Source organism: Manacus vitellinus, unplaced genomic scaffold, assembly GCF_001715985.3.
Source record: "Manacus vitellinus isolate BGI_N305 unplaced genomic scaffold, ASM171598v3 scaffold_16_pilon, whole genome shotgun sequence".
Lineage (NCBI taxonomy): Eukaryota > Metazoa > Chordata > Aves > Passeriformes > Pipridae > Manacus > Manacus vitellinus.
Window position 1 is genome coordinate 1,428,051 of NW_021939189.1, and position 22,364 is coordinate 1,450,414.

The 22,364-nt window shown below is 42.4% G+C and overlaps 1 protein-coding gene across 2 annotated transcripts in view; it reads right to left on the reverse strand.

The window, feature by feature from the left end:
* The window catches only part of PIAS1 (protein inhibitor of activated STAT 1), a 53,848-nt gene that overhangs the window by 15,315 nt on the left and 16,169 nt on the right, over positions 1 to 22,364 (reverse strand). For both annotated transcript variants that reach the window (XM_018069584.2, XM_018069585.2), the window contains exons 2-4: positions 15,554 to 15,998; positions 1,170 to 1,254; positions 358 to 405 (exon numbers count right to left, since the gene is read on the reverse strand). In XM_018069584.2, coding sequence (XP_017925073.2) covers positions 358 to 405; positions 1,170 to 1,254; positions 15,554 to 15,995 — 575 coding nt within the window. In that variant the 5' untranslated portion in view covers positions 15,996 to 15,998. The remainder of the gene's footprint in view (positions 1 to 357; positions 406 to 1,169; positions 1,255 to 15,553; positions 15,999 to 22,364) is intronic.

Genomic DNA, 22,364 nt, shown 5'->3' on the forward strand with positions numbered 1-22,364 from the left:
TTCATCAACTTATAATAAACTTGTGGAAACTTCTGAAATAACCAGCAGGTTCAGACCCAGCCTGGTGATTCCCAAAGTGTTACCTACAGAGAAGCAGCCCTTGGATTGGCATGGCCATGGAATTCTGTGCCTGACAGCTCTGCCAGGAAAAACCCCCTTCCCTGCTTGGAAATTCTGAAGGCCCAGGCACATGGAATCTGCCAGCGGAGTTACAGGAAGGAGGATCCACACAATCTACAACCACTAACAAGAAAATCAACCAGGATGAGGCTCTTCTCCACCCTGATCTGCTGGATAACATATGGCTGATCCAGCTGAAAAACCAGCAGCACGGAGAACAGGCAGTAACACACCTACCTTAGCTGGACCTGTACTGTGAAGTCACATTTGGTCCCAGAAATATCCCTGGAAATAACAGAACACAGCTTAAAACACTGTTTTTCACAAGAGATTCATCAATATTACAATACAGATTCCTCCAGAGTTTGCCCTAAGTTCAGTGTATGTAAAACACCCTTTCTGGTATCTATGGTATATATGGGGTGTGTGTGTGTGTATATATATATATATATATATGATATATACCACACTTTCCTGTTTCTGGTCAGTCAAACCACCACTCTCAGGACACATTAAAAGGCACAGTTTTTATTCTTCAAGGTAAATAAATCAATTACATTCTCATCTGACCTCTGCCACTCCCTTTTTTTTTTTGTACACCGTAAATAAAATTCTGATAGGTCACTATAAAATACCATCTTTATAGTGAATAAAGTATAAAATACCATCTTTATAGTGAATAAAGTATAAAATACCATCTTTATAGTGAATAAAACATGCCATCTTTATAGTGAATAAATTATAAAATACTGTCTTTATAGTGAATAAACAGAACTTAAGAAAGGATCTGGTTGGTGGCAAGGAAGGGTTGCAGGAGGCAGAGTTCTGAATTTGCACACAAGAAAAACCCACCCAAAACACCCCAGAAGTGGGGGAGTTTAATCCTCCCCTCCTCACCCCTCTGCTCCCCATCAGTTCACACGGAAAGGGGAGGAGAACTCCCCTTCTCTGAGCACTGCACACACCTCACAGTTCAAAACTAAAGGGGTGGGATGCTAATTCCTGCTTTAATGCCTTTTTTTATGGGAATACTGCTGGAGGCCACTCACATGGAACTGCTGATTTGCTGCACTTGCTGCGGCGTCAGAGCGAACGCAAAGCAGGTTTCTCGAAACCGCTGACTATTGTCTGAGGCTGCAAGAGAGCAGAGAGCAACTTCAAAAAACCTGCACAGGGATCCATTCACATCCTTTGTCATTAAACTCTCCACAAATACACTCGTTTTTACAGCCACATCTGCTCCTGTAAACAGCTTCGGAGCCAACGAGCCGCCGCTTCAACCCTCCTGTAAATAAAAACAGGATGAGCAAACTTTACGTGCAGATAAAATGTACATTTGAGAAGTGATTAAAGGAAAATATAGATTAAAAGAGCGATGCAGATAACAGCAAAGCTGAGGGGAATCAGCTTAAAACTTTTATCAGTAAGTGAATGTCAAATGTTCTCTGATATCCAATGAATTCTTAGGAATTCTCGTCCATCGCTTTTTTATGTCCTTGAACACCCAAGATCATGGATTAGCCTGTAAAAGTTCACAGGGGGACTGAAGCACAACACATGCAACTTCTCCCATTTCAGGAAGGTATTTCATGGAGTTAAATGCACTAAAAGATATGTAATATGCCAAGAACTCCTGAGACATGCAACTATAAAATCTGCTTTTAAAGCCCTTCGTAGTGGCCCAGAACAAAACAAACACTGCTCAAGAGTTAATGCTCCTGCTGAAAATCAAAGTCATGTTAAATACCTCCAAAATAGTTCTTTTATCTAAAACAAATCCCTTCCCAGGGCTACAGGCACCGAGAATGACACACTGGCAATGAAAACAGCTTTTTAAAAAAATAAATTAAAAGAAAGAAGCATCTCCCCAGAGAACTGTTCCACACTCTCATCAGCACATACATTGAAGTGCAACTTAAAGCAGCTTTTCATTCAATTCCATTATTCTTAATAATTTTATAAGGCTATGAATAAATATATTGTGCATTAAACACTCAATAAAATGCATCAATTTTTGGTTTACTATAATGCACTTCCTGACTCAGCCCTGAGTGACAGATGAGTGAAAACTTCAGGGGGAGACTCCAGATCCTCTGTTCAAAGCAGCATGTGGTAGGTTGGAACCAACAATAGCAAAGACATTGAGTGAGTATAAATATTAACAGCAGCAATCTCCTAAAATTTACATTTCTGTCTTTCTTGCATGACAGTCCTACAATCTACACACTCATTGCATTATGTAATAGGTAATAATCATTATACAGAATATATTTTATATATAATAGATATCAATATAAATTATATATTATGATCAACTGCTCCAAAGCTGGATGGGCAGGAACAGGTAACAAACTTCTGGGACAATACCAGCAACAGGAAACCTTCTAAAAATCATAAATTATTTCTATAACTTGCTATATTTTGATATCCATACATTTCCTCTCCACCAGCCATGGCAGCAAAATGTGAGAGTCTGCAGGAAACAGAAACACAATGTGCACAATTAACAATGAGAAGCTGTTTGAACATTTGGTTTTCAATATAGTTTTACTCCTATTTTTAGTTATCAATGGAAAAGTCAGAATTACATATTGTCATCAACAAAAGCTGAATTAGCAAAGCCAAAGCACTGCAGAACTGAAGGAATTCCAGGTATTATTTCCTAGTGTTCCATGGGTTTATCTGCCTGGTTTATTTTCCTCACATGGATTATTTGCTTTACCCCACAAATTGTCAATTTTGGCTTTATTAGAAAAGTTCTGGAAGGTTTTTGTGAACTTTTCCTGTGAACTCCAACACCTTTAAATTAAAGGCTGCTGAACATTTCACTAATGCTACATTCATTGAAACCTTAATTATCCAAGAAGTCAAACAGCAGCCACCAAAATTCCAACCTCAAGTTTCCCAAGTGATCCTTTTCCCTTTCACCTGCTCATCTTTTTGCTGTCTTTGGCTTTACAGCAGCCCCAAATGAAGGAATCCAGCAGGGAATATGGGAAACAGGAGGAACTGGATCAGGAAAGCTATGACAGAGTTGCCATCACGGGACAAAGATCCCGAAATTCAATCCTGTTTCCTCTCGTTAATATAAGACTTATTTTTCCCTTTATAACAATATGTGATTTTGAGAAGTGGGTTTCCAACTTCGGTATTCCCAGAATCGTTAAGGTTGGAAAAGACCTCCAGGATCATCAGGTCCAACCTTCAACCAAATCCCAACTTGTCAGCTAAACCATAACTAGTTTTTTGAACACTTCCACGGGGGGTGACTCCACCACTTCCCTGAAGAACTTTATTTTAATACTTAAACAGTCTCTCAGTCAAGAAATTTTTCCTAATATCCAACTCCTGCATTGGCCAAATTAAAGCATTTCTACACTCAACTGGGAGAAAATTTAAAAGTACATTTTTGAGTGATGCCATGGGAGCTTCCCCAGTCTCAGCTGCCCTCGTGAGCCAAGTTCTACCACGTTGGGAAGACAGGAAATAGCCACTGCTGGAACCAAAAACCTAAGGAAAAAAAGCCTCCAACATTTCTTCCTGTGGTTTGGGGTTTTTTTTTAATTTTCAGTGGTTTTGGTGCAGTTAATGCTGTGCCATCTGCTGAAGTGGGGACATGGAGTGAGGACAATGGCTTTGAGCTGAAAGAGGGTGGGTTTAGATGGGATATTGGGAAGGAATTCTTCTGGGGGGGGGCTGGAATGAATTTCCCAGAGAAGCTGTGGCTGCTCCTGGATCCCTGGAAGTGTCCAGGGCCAGGTTGGACAGGGCTTGGAGCAACCTGGGCTGGTGGAAGGTGTCCCTGCCCATGGCTGGAACAAGATGAGCTTTAAGTCCCTTCCAGCCCAAACCATCCTGGGATTCTGTGACGTGCCTTTGTCTTACTGACTGTGAGTAAAATCCACGAGCTGCTGGATCAGTGGTCCCAGTGCTGGGATGTTCCTTCAAAGCAGCACTAACCCCCACTCCGTGTTCTCCACACGCTTCTGTGCACCAGCAATCCCGGGATTCCCACGGGAGCAGGGCCAAATTGCCAAGGAGGCAGAAAAAACTTGTTCATTGGGCAAGGATGCTCCAAAAGCCAATAAAATATTGCAAAACTCTTGACAGGCAGAGCAAGACAAGAACTACATCACTCTAAACTACAACAGCATCACGGTCAGGCCCTTCAACCACCACCAGGACACAACTCTGCCCCTTGGATGTGGAACCACAACCGTGGAGTTGCACCTCAAAGGAAGATAAAATATGGTTTTTCTTTGTGGTTTTCTCTAATCTTCTCCTTCAGCTTCTTTTTAGACCCATATCTACTCCTTCTAGATGTGCTTTACCCTACAAATGATGCATGAAAATTTCAACCAACCACATTAAACTGAGCTCATTTAGCAGCTTGACCATTAAACACAAAATTCCAAGTGACTGAAACGCCTCTATGTCCAAGGACTTGAGATTTTTCAAGGAAGAGGCATTGGAAATCTGGAATTTAAGTGTAGAAAAGCTGCTGACAGATTTCTATTAATTCAGCTGGTGTAGCAGAACAGCAAACAGACTCTGGTAAGTCAAGCTCATCCTTTACTTTTAAAGTTCTGGAGTCTGATTAAAACCAGAACTATGCAAATGTATAGTTTCATATGAGAAAACCATTTTGAGGGCCAAAAACACAACCATGCCCTGCAAACAACTATTATTATTTAACAACAGAAAGGCAAAAATAGCTCTGCAATCGAAAACCAAGTGGATTAAAATAGAATTTATAATCCAATAAAGCTGAAATCAAGCCAGGACAACAGAATTAACATGGACATTCTTAAGAAAGATGCCAGGAATGTTTTTTTGGAGGGTTGGGTTTGGGTTTTTTTCCATAACTATGAATTATTAGATATTATAACCTTTTCTTTAGCAGTCTCTGAAGGGAACAGAGCTTGGAGGATGAGTTAAGAGGTTTACAGGCCACGTCTCCTTTGCAAATTCAGAAAGGAGGGGTGTCTAATGGACTTTCATTAATTTAATTTCAATCTAAAGAACAGAAGTGCAGTAATTTCAAAGAAATACATGAAGCACAAGCATCACTTTAGCTTGCTGCTCAAAAATTCCCTGAATAATTCAGAAATCTGAAAGGGCACGTTTGGAGAGTGTAACACAAAGCTCTGCAAGCAGAATTATGGCATTAAATGAGTGTCAGCAAGAACAGTTTCAGTGTACAAAACCCACACCTCATCTTACTGGGATCTCACTGGTTTGGAGGGGAGGGTTATTTCCTACTTCTTCATCCATCCAGCTTAAATCCAGGGAAGGCAATGCAGAAAATCCATGTTTTCTTGTAAACTTGTACAGACATTAAGAACCAGCACAGGCTCAGCTCCGTTGCCTCTGCAGGTCCCAATAATTAGTAAAACACACTCAAAAATGCCTAAAATGCTGCAAAAACATGACAGAGTTTTTTCTTCCAAGCTCTTCTTTTACCAATTCCTGAATTATTCCAAGCTTTCCATCAGGTCACGATCCAAAGAGAATATGGGATTGGTGGATATTAACTGAGAGGGGCCCAATTCTGCCTTCCTGGTTGTGGAGTTCCTTAAAACATTTCACGTGAGTAAAGTTTTCAAAATCTGAGGGAAAACTATTTTAATATATTTTAATTACCATGCAGTTAATATACAGAATGTATAATTAATAATATAATTAATGTATATAATATATATTATATATATACAGTTTATATAATTAATATGTTTTTTAATATGTGGCAGTATCATCCACAGGTCCAAAACACTTAAAATCCTATATAAATATATAAATAAATATACATATATATACATAATCTATCTATCACTTATATAAGTAATAATGGTACATAAAAGACATTTCCTACCAATTTTATTCTTTATTTTGGAAAACCCCTCCAGCACTAGAGTGAAAAAAGGAACCCAGCTTGAGTGGCTGCATTTTCTACAGCTCTAAAAATATTCTGTTCCACCTCACCAGTACCCAGGGCTAAAAATAGCCACACAATCTTTCTGCAGCAAAATACCTCTTGCTGTCTTGAGAAAAAGCCACTCTCTCCATTCCCATTCAGGAACAGCCACCTTGAAATCTTTAATGAATCTTCTGATATCACGTTGCTGAGGTGGAGACATTTCCTGATGCTACAGCAGCTGACCAATAAACTAAGGTTAATCTTCCCATAAATCATCACCAAGGGCAGCTTATTAAATACTAAAGAGAATATTTTACCTCCTAATAGAGAGAGAGACCTGGACTAAAATTAAACTTGCACTTTACACCACAATTATTACCTGAGCTATCACTCACTTGGCCCATTCCCAATGACTTCCAATAGCAGGGTGTTTATTTCTGAAGGCAGAAATAAGTCTGTTAAGTAAGAGTGTGAGGACTAGAGCAAATTTTTGCTGCATGCTGTAAGATAAACAAGAGATGCCTAATTGCTTATTCACTAACTTAATACACTGCAGAGTTTGGATTAGTTACATTTAAATTTCATTAATAATATTAACCAGAAATCTGAATATTGTAGTAGATGTCAACCCCACACATAAATATTTTTATATATGTGTGTGTGTGTGTGTATATGTATAATATCTGTCTACAACTTCCTCACAAGGATCTGAGGGAACAGCTGGAGCTGTGCCAGGGGAGGTTTAGGTTGGATTATTAGGAAAAGGTTCTTCACCCTGAGGGTGTTTGGGCACTGGAACAGGCTCCCCATGGAAGTGGTCATGGCCCCAAGAAGTGTTTGGACAACGCTCTCAGGGACAGGGTGGGATTGTTGGGGCCAGGAGTTGGACTGCACGATCCTTGTGGGTCCCTTTCAACTCAGCATATTCCATGATTCTCCAATTCTTACTTGTCTTCCCTGGATACATAAAATACCTCATTTTTAGGCATCTTGCTTTTTCTTTGTATCCACTTCGGTTCAATCCTCTTCCAAACATCGCTCCTGAAAATTTAATCGCTGCCTCCAAACCACACCAAAATTCCTGTGTTTGGATTGAGGCACAGAAAACATTTAGCTTTGAAAATGGTAAAAATTCAGGCAGGCTTTGGATGCTGTCCCATGGCAGCAGGAGGCAGGAAATCCGTAACCCAACACCCCAGAGCCACAGCTCCTCATCCCACCCTCTGTGTGGAGCCTCCTGGATCCCTCCTGACCAGGGTTCATTTCTCCAGCTGTTCTTTGGAGGTGGGATCCAACGCTGTGTCCCTGCTGGAATGACTTTATTCCAGCAGGATCCAAGTGGGAGACAAGCACTGAGAGGACCCTCCTTGACGGGGGATCTGCATCTGGGGATGCACCATCAGGCCTTTAAACCCACCCCAATTTCTGGAGTTCCTGGGTAGTAACCAAGTGTTTCCACATCAACACTTCCTGTCCTTTAACCACAACCTCTGTCATCTTCTGGAAGCAGCAGCAGAGCCTTGCAAACCACCACCCACCATTCCCTCCGTTTCCTGCTGCCGTTAAAGGCGTTTGGAGCGCGCGGGATCAGCCTGGATCCCTGCTTGGAGCCACCCTGTCCCCTGCAAGGCTGGAAAAGCTTCTCACTAATCACCAGAGCCATGTCAGGCCATGCCAGAGCAGGGCTCTACCCCCCACCCCAACACCCAAGAGCGTGTCCTGCACAAGGCACAAACTCCTCCAGCAGCTCGGCCGCTCCAGCGCCAGGAGCGATCCCACATTCCTGTTCTGTCTCACCTTGGCCATTTCCCTCCATTTCCAGCACTTACCACAACAGATGCTGCATAACCTTAACGTTTCAAAACACTTCAAAGCTACTTGAGGGGAAGCACTTTAGTAAACACACAGACCCTTCTTGCCTTGGCAGTTTTGAGGAGCCCTTGACCCACTTCCACGGGTCCCAACTGCGCTCCCAAACACCCTGAAGTGACACTGAACGTTCTTCACCTTGGAACAGATGAGAAGCTGAACCCAGGGTCTGGGCATTTATCAGCTGCTGCAGTTATCACTTCAAATCATCTTTAGATTCTGTCCAACTCACAGTTAATCCTCAGGAGGAACAGGCAGAGCCACACCGGGGGTGGGAAAGGCAGGGAGTAAAGAGATGTGAAGGAGCTTATTTGAAATAGTGCCTAAATATATATATGAAAATAGCCTGGAAATACTCCAAGGGCTACAATTAATCCATAAATATTATGTATTTTATAAGTCTCTCTGATATGTTGTACAAACAGAACAGATCAGCTGGAAACTCTGTGCAATTGGACTGACATTTATGTTTGATTATTTTTTCAGTCAGTCATGTATTGGAGCATTTCTGAAGACCTGCAGTGAGGACTGAGGGACAATTTCATTCCAATCTGTGCCAGAATTCCCCACCCTCCCAACCCACTTCTGTGGGATCAACACCCACCCACCCCAGCTCTCCCCTCCTGAGCCCACAAATCTCCAGTGCACATTGTGCCAGAGGGCAGGAACATCACTGGATCCTCCTTAGTCAAACTCAGTCACTTGAGACACCTAAATAAATGTCCCAGCACTCAAATGCTGCCATTCAGGCTTGAATATTTTAGTTTCTTCCTAAGAGCACCAACCCTTAAACACTCCAAAGCAGCAGCACGAAGAAGACAGCACTGCCACGTCCCTACACAGGGGATCCTGCTTTTAGAGGAGCTTTCCTCTCAAAAAGAAAGTAGCAAGTTCTATAAACTTGACAGAAAAGGCAAAAAATTCAGTTTAAAGTTCATTATTAGACAACAGAGTCCTAATAAGCTCTTCACCAGGGTTAGCACAACCTATATATGGTTTTATCATCCAGGGAGGTGAAAGGATCTCTAAAAGACTTCCAAGTCCCAGCAGCATTTCCAGCAACTCCTGAGGGATCTCAACATCTCAGGGGCAAGAGGAAATCTTAAAAAATACCTATGGCAATAGCAGAGCTTCCTCCCCTGTGTGATGTGAGCAGCACTGTGAGGCTTCCAGTCCCCCAGCACTGGGAAGGGACTCCAGGTTTACACTCCTTCCTGGTTATTAATGGATTACCACATGCCTCGGGTCAACCACGGGGTTTGGGGTAATTCCGTTCATGAGAATTGTGGAATATCCTGAGCTGGGAGGGACCCACGAGGCTCATCGAGTCCAACTCCTTATCAAATTATCAATTCTCAAAAAAGATATCCTAATTTGATCTCGGGTGAAGTTGAGTGAGGGGAGGTTTAGGTTGGATCTCGGGAAAAGGTTCTTCCCCCCGAGTGTGGTTGGGCACTGACCAGGCTCCCCAGGGCAGGGGTCAAGGATGCCAGAGCTCCAGGAGTGTTTGGACAACGCTCCAGGCACAGGGTGGGATTTTAGGGTGTCCTGTGTGGGGCAAGGAGTTGGACTCCACCATCCTGAGGGGTCCCTTCTAACCCAGCATATTCCATGATCCTGGGAAAGCCAAATGGCTTCCTAAATCCATTCACACCAGAGCAGTGGTGTCTGAAAACATCCCTATCCTGTCAGGTCCTGGAATTTTGGTGATCTCAGTTCTCTGCATGAGGAGGTTGAGCAACCAGCTGAAGTGAGCCTCATAAATTATCCTCCTTTTTCTGCAGTACAGGAGTTACAGTTGGTTACAGCTCTCTCAGACTTAAAAGAAACAAGACTCTTGCCTATGGAAAGATTCTCTATAGGTGAACCTGAGGCCCACTGTATGCAAATACGAGCTGAGGCCAAAAAAAGAAACCCAAGTGCTCTGTAATTCTAGTTGAGCTCCAGCACAGGAACAAGGCAGAGCTAATATTTCACCCTCTTCTTGCACAATTAAAAGCTGCAGGGCCGGAAGTCAGAAAGCTCAAGCCTGAGCTTAGAAAATAGTGTTTTGTTGAACTTCCTCCCACAAAGTACATTTAAAAAAATAATAAACACAGAAGACAGTAAAAGCGTGACTTTCATATAAACCATAATACCAATTGCACAGAGCAAAAGATCAGCTCGCTGATATATGAAAGGGAGAAACACTTGCCAAGCAAAACTTGCAGCCTTTCCAACCCAGATTTCTAGTGCCCTGAATTGTTTAATTGTTTAATGGCTGTACCTTGAACTACAGTCACCCTGAAGATTTCAGTCAGCTCGGCTGCAAGAGCTGTCTCCCAAAAGGCAGCGTGGCCAAGCCAGGCAGGATCACTCAGAGGCTCCTCTGTGAGCACCAATGGATCCTGGAGGGCAGGCACCAGGGGCAAAATTCCACTGCTTGGAGAAATCCTGCTAGGAGAGCCCTCAAATTAACAAATAAAACTAAGCCCTCCATCAGGAGAAGGCTCAGTAGAGGTACTGGAAGCTCCTTCCACCGGTGGAGTCTGGAAACATGTTGGATATAAGGAATATTGATGGATATTTGTCTCCTCCTTCCAGAAGGCTGCAGGGAAAAACCTAATTCTGTTGCCCTGATCCAAGTTTCAGTGTTGTGTCCACATCACTGAAAGCTGAAGCAAGAGCAAATAAATTAGGATGATCATCCCTATGGCATCTGGACAGCTTTTAAAAGAGCAGGATAGTCCACAGCCTCTTTAATCCTTTAAATTGAAAAGAAAAGGGTAATTTCCCCTTACAGGTAAGTACAGACCCCTAAGCCAGTTAAAATGTTTTTTGGAACAACCACACAGCTAAAGCAATTAGGAATGACATTTGCTGGAAGAGGAGGCATTTTTAAGATGTTGTTTAACTATCTCATGTCCTTCCCATAACAATCTGGCAAATTCTGGTCCTCGTTACTCATCTCACAGCAAACACACATTTCACCACACAAAAGAGATCTTATCTCTTGGGAGTTACTTTTAGAAAATGCTTAAAAAACAACCAATTAGCAGAGTCTGTGCAGCGGGGGGGGGGTGGTTGGAAACAGGGGGAAAAATAAGTGAAAGCTGCAGCTTCACTTGAGAAACCAACAACCAAAATTCGCCTCTTTAAAGGAGTTCCTATTAGAAAACCAACCCAGAATCACAACAACAAGGCAATTTTCAGACATTCCATCAAGGCCTAACTGGACAGCTCTTCCTGCAAAATGACAAAGCCTTAGAGTCACTTCAAATCCTGGTTACCCATGGGCAGAGTACTCATGGTGGGTACACCCACCCCCAGTAGCCCTCCCCAGCACACAGAGCTTTCCCAGTTGGCTTGGACACAAACCCATCCACTCGAGATGCTTTCTCAATTTGGCACTGAGGATGACTAATAAAACGTGGATCAAATTCAACAGCTCCACAGAAAATGAACAAATCTCTCTTTGTCTCACGTCAACAATGCCCAAGGAAGGACTGGACGTGGCACTCAGTGCTCTGGGCTGGGGCACAAGGTGGGGACTCGATGATCTCAGAGGTCTTTTCCAACCTAAATGACTCTGGGATTCAGCCAGACATGCTCAAGTAAAGATCCTGGTGAGAAGGGTACAGGTGGACAAATCCCTGCATTCCCCAATGCCATAAATTCCAGCACATCCACTTTAATCCCAGTCCAGAGCTACATTTTGAGGAAGCAAGTGCGAGAAGGCAACTTCTATTTCCTCCCTTTGTTCTCAGCATTCAAAATAAGAGTTAGCACATTTAATTTCCTTATCTGTTATTCACATTAGTTGTGTACTACCCACCTACCTAAAGTATTTGGGTACAGAATGCATGTTCAAGTGCCCTGCTGAGCAACTCCCTGCCTTGAGGCTTCACCAAATTATTGCTTTTCAAATTAATAATCACTCCTCCACGGGACACAGGACTACTGCAGCAAACCTTCCCAGCTGTTGATCTGGGAAAGACCAGGGACAATGCCATCCAAAGATGTGCTTTGCCCAGTTTTATGTAGTGACTGGCATTTCAGAAGGATGTAAATATCCTCAAATCACACAAATTCTTTCTCTTCCTCACACGTTTTTTTTTTTCTCTTCCAGTAGGTTCCATTTTAAGCACACAGATTTCAAGGTTTGTTCAAAACCCCACATGGGGTCAACAGTTCCTGCTTGTGGGGGAGGGAAACAGCCAATTCAAAAGTTCCTTATCCCTGTCCCATGAGTAATCTGATGGGAAAAAGCCAGGAGGAGATGCTGAAACACTGGCTGAACGCCAGGGAGACGTTCTGAGTGCTTGCAGAATGGATCTGCCATCGGAAAACACACCAGGGGACCCACAAACTGGACCTCTGAGCAAACCCACACTGTTGGCAGCAGCGAGAAGGATCCCCAAACCATTTGGGGCAAATATTCAATGAATAATTTAAGACTTTGTAAAAGTATCAGTAACTGTATAAATGGAGAAAATTTATCCAAGCCTGCTGAGTAGAGTGGGGAGGCCCTGGCACAGGTTGCCCAGAGAAGCTTGCGCCCACCCCTGGAGTCGTCCAGGCCAGTTGGAGCACCCTGTGTGAAGTATCCTGCCTGCAGGGTGTGGGACTGGATGTCTTTAACTTCCCTTCCAACCCAAACCATTCCATATATGTACAGACACTGAAGGTCCCTCTTCCCCCAAATGCATAAGAAAAAAAGCTTTTTAATAGTATTACTTCAGAAAAACAAAGACACCTGCAGCCAGAACTCCCATAAAAACCCCAAATATACCCTTTAAGTTAACAGAAGGGACAGAAACTCCTTACAAAGGTACCTGCTTGGAATTCCAGCCACTTCCATCTTCTTACCCTGACAGAGTCCACAAAAGGGGGAGAACATCCCACTGTGTATCAACTCCTGAGGCAATGAGATATGGCAGAGCTTGAATCCTGATCCCTCCATTTGGGGCTGCCTTGTCTGACACAGAGCTGACAGCAAAGTGCTCTTACCACATCTAGGAACAAATGCACTCCATAATTCCTGCATTGGAATGTCTTCTGGAAATTAGAGCATTATTTTTAAGTATTTATAATTTAAAAGTGATGAGGGCACATACTGAGCACGTAATTATCTCATACCACCAGCGTTGCCTGGAATGCTTATTAATCAATTAGGTTTTAGATTAAACAGACACAGAACACCTCTGAAAAGAATACCTAACCAGGAAGTGCATCATAGAATCACGATATCGTTTGGGTGAAGGGACCTCCGCTATCATCCAGTTCCAACCCTTACTCAACCCTGTGTTTTCCCGCCCATTGCACTGATCCACATCCAGTCTCATCTTAAAAACCTCCAGGGATGGAGAATCCACCCCTTCCCTGGGCAGCCCATTCCAAGGGCTGAGCACCCTCTCTGGAAAGAATTTCTTCCTAATGTCCAACCTAAACCTCCCCTGGCTCAGCTTAAGACCGAGCCCTCTTGTCTTGCTGATAAATCACCCAAAACCACCTGGTTTACCCTCAGTGTCTCAGTTACAACCAAACACGCAGAGGGCTGTGCAGGATCCCTCAGAATTCCAGAGGCACCATCCCTGCTCACACCCTGGGCATCCCACAGTTCCTCAGGCTGGCACTGGGAAGCACCTGCTGGTTTTTGTTTACGAGGGATTTCTTTTGCAAAGGGCTTTTTTTTCTTTTTTTTCTTTTTCCTCACTCACCCACCACCTCCCCGTATCTCCTCTCACCAATCTCCTCCTCCTCCTCCTCCCAGCAGGGAGTGTTTTTTCCGAGCTTTCAGACAGCACAAGGTTCCACCACGCGAGCAGAAACCCTCCAGAAAATCAACAGCACCGGTGTATTCAAGCAGTGCCATCCTGGAAAGTGCTACGGGGAGAGCCAGAAAAAAAATCCCACATCCTTATATAAAGCTCTGGGAGCATCAGATTCCTCTCAAGTGATTGATACCTTAATACAAAAATCTGCTGCAGGAAAAGGAGCCACAACTCACAGCAAAAGAACCACGAGTCGCCCCAAATTCACAATGTTCAGGCTCTAATGGATCCAGCCTGAAATTCTTTCCCAGCACGGATGAGGTTTTCTAGGCTTGATGGATTTGGGGGGAGTTTTTTGTTTAGTTTGGGGTTTGGTTTTTTTTTTTAATAATTGAAGTCTATGGTTTGCAAGAGCTCCTGAAAGCAGACTGGTTTTTTTTCCTTTTTTTAAGGTTTAGTTTGTTTTTTGTCCAACTCCCCCCTCAAATATAACGGATGTTTAAAGCATATTTAGTGGCTCAGCTAAAGCAACTAATGAGTGTTACGTAAGATGTCTCTCCATGTAGAACAATCTGTTCCAAAAGTTACCAAAAATAGCAATTCTCTAAACACTGCTGTGATGCAATATTTAACCACTTACTGCATTAGCAGGCCAATTGGTCCATTGTACTTCAAAAAAGATATATGCATACTTTGAAACTTAAAAAAAAATATATATATACACTTCAAAACTTAAAAAAAAATATATATACTTCAAAACTTTAAAAAGTATGTATACATTTCAAAACTTAAAATATGTATGTATATATTCAAGTGTTCTTACGATGTTTTCTTACCTAGGCTGGTTACATTTAAAAAAGAGTATGTATATATACTTCAAAACTTGAAAAAAGTACATATATATACCTCAAAACTTAAATATATACTTATATACATACTTCAAAACTTGAAAAAGTATATATACTTCAATACTTTAAAAATATATATAATTACATATATAATATTATATTATATATAATATAATAGTCTATTAATTCCATATGTCTAATATATATTATAATACCTATATTTTATTAATAAATTATATTATATAAAATTATAGTCTACTATATATCTATTAATAGTCTTATTGAATATTCTAGTAGGATATTATATATACATACGTATATTTATGATAAATATTTATAAAATGTCTATTTAATCTATATAGATTATCATAGGATCTTTATAGATCTATTGATATATCTATAGATATTATAATATCCTATCTTTAGGATATTATCTAACTAATATTTAATAATATATATAATATAAAATAAGTCATATAATTCCTTATAATATATTTGAATAGATCTTAATTATAATCCTACTGAATATATACTATATGATACTATCATATCCTATTCTATGATATCTATATAGTACATATTTATATATAAATAAATACAGTTACATAATACCATATAGATAATATTCAATAGGACTTTACTTATAGTCCTACTGAATATCCTAGTAGATATTTATATCCTTAGGTTTATTATTATAATAAATTATAATATAGTTATAACATACAGTTCTTAGGTATCTAATATCCTATGCATTATATCATAGACTATTATAGGATATTATATAGACTTCATTTATAATGTAACTATTATATATTATATATAATATGCACTATAATATATATTAGATAGACTATTATAACACACATATATAATATGTAATATATATAAAATATCATCTATATAACATCTGTAATGTATATGTAATGTGTACTATGATATCAGATCCAATATACATTTAATATCCCCCACATTAATCTATAATACACACAAACAGCCAGGGGGGTGTGTTTCTCTGTACAACCCCAGGTCCCTGGCCGTGTCCTTACCGAGGCTGGTGGGTTTGATCAGCTCGTCCAGCAGGTCGTAGAAGGGCAGTTTCTGCAGTTTGATGTCGGGGTGCACGGGGTGCAGGGCCGAGGTGAGGTGGGGCAGTTCCAGTTCGTGTTTGGGGCCCAGCAGGGACACGGGGAGCAGCGGGGACGTGGCGGGGTGGCCGTCGTAGCCGAGCTGTGGAATGGTGGATGGAGACAGCGTGGCCGGCATGGAGCTCGAGTGCACGCTGGGGATGGACAGGTCTGCGGGGGTCATGATTTTCTGGGGGAACCTCCTCCGGTAGAGTTCTTTGATTTTCATCTGCACGGCGGGGCTGCAGCCGGCCTTGAGCAGGTGCAGGGCTTTCGTGAGCAGTTCGTGTTTGCGGCCGTGCTTGTTCCTCCCCGCGTAGCCCAGCAGCACCTGAAGTTCCGAAACTCGAAGGCTCATAACCATTTGCTTCAAGGGAACAACACAGAAAGTCAGCGTTGGGGTGACAGCATCTCACACAGCAACAGCCCAAAGGGGGGGTCAGCCCATCAGGCACAAAGTTTTTAACTTTGTTGTGTCACCTCTGTCACCACATCGTTCCAAGAAACTCCGAATTCCTGCTTTATCATTTCAGCCCTTTTGGCGGCTCCACCAGCAAACCCTGTGCCTGGCACGGCCTTAAAGCTCACAAGAAAACCCACCTGCAGCACACCAACCGAGTGCTTTTCCCATCTAAACCCTGTCACATCCCAGCTGGTTCCCAGGGGAAGCATGCCAACAATTCCTAAAAAACTGAACTTGGTCGGTCTTTACAACTGACTTGAAACTTCCAACTGCCCAAGCAGGAACAACTGTTATCAAAACAGGTAGGGCATTGTGGTGGGTTGGCCTTGGCTGGACACCAAGTGCCCACCCAGCTGCTCTATCAGACAGTGCCACTGCTCTGCCCCCCCCATTATCTCCAGCACAATGTATAAGCAGGACTTGCTTACACATATATCTATTTTATACAGCAATTTTTCAAGGGATTTCCATTCCTGAAGGACAGCAATGCTGGGGGGGGAAAACTCCGAGAAAAGGACAAATTGCCAGTAACAAATAAATCTGTAATCACTGTCCTTCAAGCACCTATAATGTTAAAAAGTCAACACCTCCACTCTGGCCCCACTGATTATCTCCAGTACAATGCAAAGCAGGACTTGCTTACAAGATATATCTATTTTAAAGAGCAGTTTTTCAAGGGATTTCCATTTCTGAAGGACAGCAATGCTGGGGGGAAAAAAACACTGAGAAAAGGACAAGTTGCCAGTCAAAAATAAAGCTGTAAATGTAACTGTTTCTTAATCCCTGTAAATGCAATTATTGTAAATAATTATTGTAAATAATTACATTTACAATAAATGTAATTATTTCTCAAGCCCTGTCCTTCAATCATCTAATAATGCTGAAAAGTTTTGATTCCTCTAGCTGGATGTAAAACAAGTTATACACTGACAACATCTGAGCTGTGCCAGTCCTTAACTCTGGAAAACTTCCCTTCCCACTCCTTCCCTCCCTTTCTGCCATGCAGAACTAATCCACACAGGTTCAAAGGAAAGGAGAGAAAGGGTTGATGTTAAAGAGAAATTATAATCCAATTTGTGTGCAATCCCATATTGCCGTTCCTGGGTTAAAGGGAACGAACGTCTTCCCATTCCCTTTCCTTCCTTCTCCCATTGGAGCTGCGTGTCCTGGCTGGGATGGGGGAGCTGGGCTTTGCCTTCTATTAATTAACATCTTCATTTACACAGTCATTTGCTGCCTCCCAGTATGAATCAAACTGGTAGGACTTGTCAAGGGTTTCAGTTCTTCGGGAAGTGAGAAAAACCCTTTGCAAGGCAGCGAAACCCCAAATGCCCCGTGAGCACCCAGTGCTGCCCTGCTGGGCACACGGGAGCCAAATCAACTCTGAACCTGGGGTTGATTGAAAAATTCATCTCAGGGTTTGACAGTGGCTTGTTCATCATCAGAATCCTGTAGAATTCGGGATTCCCAAGAAATCCCAAGGCAGTGAAATGCCTGGAATCCATTGCCACAACTGGCAATCTGTACAGAACCAGTAAATGCCCTTTACAGAACCATTACTCACACCCTGAGTATTTTTTAGTCAATCCCAAAAGATCAAACTCAAAGTAATACTTGATGGGTGTCACTGGAACTAAACCAGTCCAGCACATGAGGCTTCTGCAATTCCCCAGCCACTGAAGGCCAAAGAACCCAACCAGAACTTGCATTTGCAGTCTCTGAAATCAAGTCCAAACGCTCCCATCCTCTCTAGTCCTTCAGACTGTGCAAAGCAGTCACATACAGTAATTTTTTTCACATTAATTCTTAAACCTGAAGTGCCAATTAGAAAGTGTGGTATCCTTAGTTTTAGCAAAACCATCCCAAAACTCCCATCCATCAGACCTCCAGCACCTGCAAGAGACCTTGTAGATCTCCTTGTAGGATTTCCCCACACTGAAACCATGTCATTTCAAAGCCCTAAATTAGATGATTCATGTATTTAATGAGGTTTGCACCCAAGCAGACTGAACTCAAACCTGCCACGGTTCTGCTCTGCTGAACCACAGCACCAGAGCTCAGGAACCTGGCTGCAAATCCTAGATAAGCCTTCCTTGCAGACTTCCACAAACCCTCTCTGGATGTACCAGGAATTCATTTTTTTAAGCCTGAATACCCTGAGAACTCTTCTTCACACTTTTAACTGCAGGACTGTCACTGAGCTACTAACGAGAACAGACGAGGTATCTTAAGAAATTGAGATTTCTTACAAGAATAAGGCATTTCATTACAGGCTGAAGTGTTGACAGCTGAAAGTGAAACAAATAGATTTGAAACATGGGGAAAAAAACCACTATTTATAACGCTTTACAAACATTTCTTCAACAGAGTGAGTAGTTACAGCTGAAGGGTTTAATGCCACCACCATTAAAAGTCACTTCCTGAGCAGCCAGAACCTCTCAGAGCTTCCCTGTGTTCTTGTTTTGTGATAAACTCAAAGGCCCAGCTTGCAAAAAACACAGAGGATTAAGAAATAATTGAGCCAACGGCGAAGCTCCTGCTACAGGTTGGATGTTTTCCATTTTTAAGGTAAAGGCAGGTTAGAAATGAGCCTACAGAAAGCAGGGTCCAGACTCTCCCAGACCAAACCAAACAAAATTTCTCCACATCTTCCCCACTCTGGCACATTCCTGACAGAGCAGACAAGAACAATTGTGTTTGCAATGTTCACTACAAAATCCATCCCTGAAAAAGCAGCACTAAAGCCTGGTGGGTTTATTACAGCTCCAGACTTTATTGGTAAACCTTTCTTCCTCATAAGAAAGGGAATAAAGATAAATATAAAATACAGAGAGGGGCAAAATAAAGAGAGGCAACGGTTTAAAGAGAGGCAATGAATATAACAAAGAGAAAATATATAAAAATAAAGAGGAAATGCCTTAAAACAATCCACACACACACACACACACACAAACACACAGGGCTTTGCCAGTGGATCGTGTCCATCAGGGGCACTGGGACACAGAGCCTGAGAAAACAGGGAAAAATCTCACAGGTTGCTGCAACATGAATGGGAAAATTCCTCTCCCCTCCTCCAACACCGTATTTTATTGGAGGACACAGCCCAGCTCCACCAGAAGTGCTGCTGTCCAAGCCCCTGGCACACTGGTACCTCATCCTGGAACAGGTAGGATAATTCCAGCAGGGAAACAAACTGAATGCACAAAATACGTGAAAAAGCTGCAATTTATATCTTTTTTTCCCTGTCACATCTCACCTCATCACAATTCCAACCCCTTGCTGGCTTAGTTGCAGCAGCAAAGCTGAAGGGCAAAGACACAAAGCCTTTTGCTTAAGGAAATCTTGCTTTTCTTCCCTGTTGCCTGAAGTAGTTGAGCAAAAAGATCACAGGCTCTTGCCAGGGACAAAACCCACCCCAAAGAGTCTGACCCCAACAACAGCAAATCTCCACAGGGCAGTAACTGCCCCCACCCCTGGTTGCTTATCAGAATTGGCAAAATGTTTGGAGCTTGCTTTCCTACAGGAAATAAAGTAACAAAACAACAAGAAAAAGCTGAATTAAAGAGAAATAAAAGAATATACCCAGCTCCCAAGGACTGAGTGCAGGATAATCTCACACACTGCAATGCCAGTTATGGTAGATAGTAAATACCTGATCCTCCAAACATCACTAGTGTATAAAAACTGATGCCACTGAGCTGCAAAAAGGTTGAGCTCTTTGCCACTTGCCCAAGTGGGGTGTGAAAAACACAGGAGAGCAAACCAGTTCCAGGTCCAACAAATCCCAGCACCAAACACACGAGGTGCTCTGCTGACGTTGTGCTTTTTGGTACCTGTCACACCCAGGGAAGACCCAAAATTCAAAGAGAGGGCGAGGACAGTGGGAAGATGGTTCAAAGTGTAAAAGAGATGAACAAGCCTCACAAAAACCCGACTTATCTCAGGTTAGCAGCGACTTTCTGTTTTGTGTAAACACCTTCCTGGGGTGTAGAAGGCAACTCTGATCTCCAGACACACAGCTGACATTTCCTGCTCGACAACACAACTCCAACACGTGTTCTCTGCAAAAGGAATTAGTCATGGGATTGCTGGGTCCTTATCCATGCTCCCCATCCAGCCCTCCCTCACCCAAGGCCTGAGACTACACTCCATCCATCCCACCCCTCCCAAAGCCAGCTGGGCATTCCACTGCCATAAGACAAGTCACATAATGAGGCAGGAGGTCCATGGAACCACAGAGGATGGTTTATTTGCCCACTTCCCAGTTGGCTGTTTCCAATCCATGCCATTTTTCCGGGCTGTGTCATCCCAACCATTCGATGCCGTTCATGCTCCCGATGAATCCCCTGATTTCTGCATGGTGAGGAAACATTCTCAAGCAGCTCACCTGGAAACAAGGACTATTTCCTGGAAACAAGGACTATTTCTTGGAAACAAGGAGTTTCTCCTGCTCCACACCTACCTCAGATAACTGATAAGGTTTGGAAGAAAACGGCTTAAGTCCAAAAGTGATCCACGAGCAGCATCCAATGCCATTGTCCTACTTCCCTCCATCCATAGGAAAGGGATGTTCCACCTACAGCACTTCCAAAGAAGTCAGGACACTTTTTAAAAGCTTAAAGATATGAAAATTGTTTAAGGTAAGAATCATTTACTTTGGTTCTCTCTGCAAGGGCAACAGCAGAGATGAAATCTCTTTTCAGTTCAGTTGTCCCAGCCATCAAGGACAGACGCCCAGGTTGGGCTGATTCCTGACTGGAGAAGTCCAACAGGTCAGAGCCAAGAAAATTGCTTTCAAGAACTGGATCTTGTCTCACTGACCTATGAAGGCTGAGAATTAAGTTTAAAAATAAAAAAAAAATATAAGTGTTGTTGCCTCTGGGTAAGAAATTCCTTCACTGACCCTGTGCCTGGGCACATGATTTAGGGATGGGCACTAAAAAAGCAGGATTCAGACAGGGAACTTCATTTCTAGACTGGAAAACACACAGAGGCTTCAACACTGGCTGGAAATGCAGGAAGATGAGCTGCAAGTCCTGCTGCTCCAGAAAGGATCAGGTACAGGCTATCTGTGAGATCCAACACCACCCCCAGTGAACCTGCACCCTTCTTCCCATTTTTGGAAGGGAGGGACTTGTCTGAGGGGAAAAAAACGGGCAGCAGGCAGTATTTATTATTTTTTTTAATAAACTGAGCAGTGTTCACAGTGTGATGCACAAGATTATGTTTTCAAAGCCCTTTCATCCATCTGTGGCAGCACCAAGAGCCCCAACAGCTTGAGGAGTTCTTGGAAAGTGTGTTTCTCCTCCTCCACTAATCAGCCCCACGATCTACCTGGAGAACCCAAGTTATTTCTGGATGTTTATGATAACTAGAAGCTGTGAATAAGCTCCAAAACACATTCAAAAGATGTGCCAGCACAACAAGAAGCATCTGGCTTGGTACCACACCGCATTCAGTGCCTAAAGCAACACAACAGGTCCTCCCCAATTCTCCAACCATTAACAGGGAAGCTAAAGGGGAAAAAAAGAAAAGGAAAAGAAAAAAAAAAATCACTCAAATACCAGTCAAAAGATGGAAGAAAAGAGTAAGTAAAAAGAGAAAGAAGAAACTCAATGGGAGGTCACTCATTTATAAGCAGTAATTTCAGAGTGACAGTAAATTTCTGTTATTAGAAACAGAGTGATTAGTTTAGTGATCTTTTAGTAATTAAGAATCATTATTGCAGAAGAGAGCAGGCACTGCAGCAAGTTCCTTCCTGGGTGGAGGGCAACACAAATGGAAATTTCCCCCCTTATGAAAAAAAGGAAACTGCTATTCCAGGAATTCCACAATGCACTTCTAAAAGACAGGTAAAAAAAAAAATCATCAAAATTGTCCTTGTTTCTAATAAAAGCAAGTAGGAAGCATTAGATGAGAATGGAAATGGTTCTGAATTGATCTCAGTAAACCTCCAACACCCAGCTGTAAAAATACAGCTCCTGCACGTATGAGCAGCCTTTTTAATCCCTGATATCAATTTTCCAGAGGAGGAAGCTATATCTGAGCTGGGGGAGCTCTCTGCTCTTCCACAGAATAAACTCCTGGCCATTTAAGGTTTGTGAAAACGGGAAATCGTGAAGGTCAAAATATTCCCGTCTTTTATGAAGCCACATTGCCCGGCCCTAAATCCTACCTGCAAGACTCCCACAAAGGAAGCCTGAGTGGAGGCTGAACCATAAAAACTGCACCCAACCTCCCGAAATTCTGCACGAGGGAGTGAAACAACCC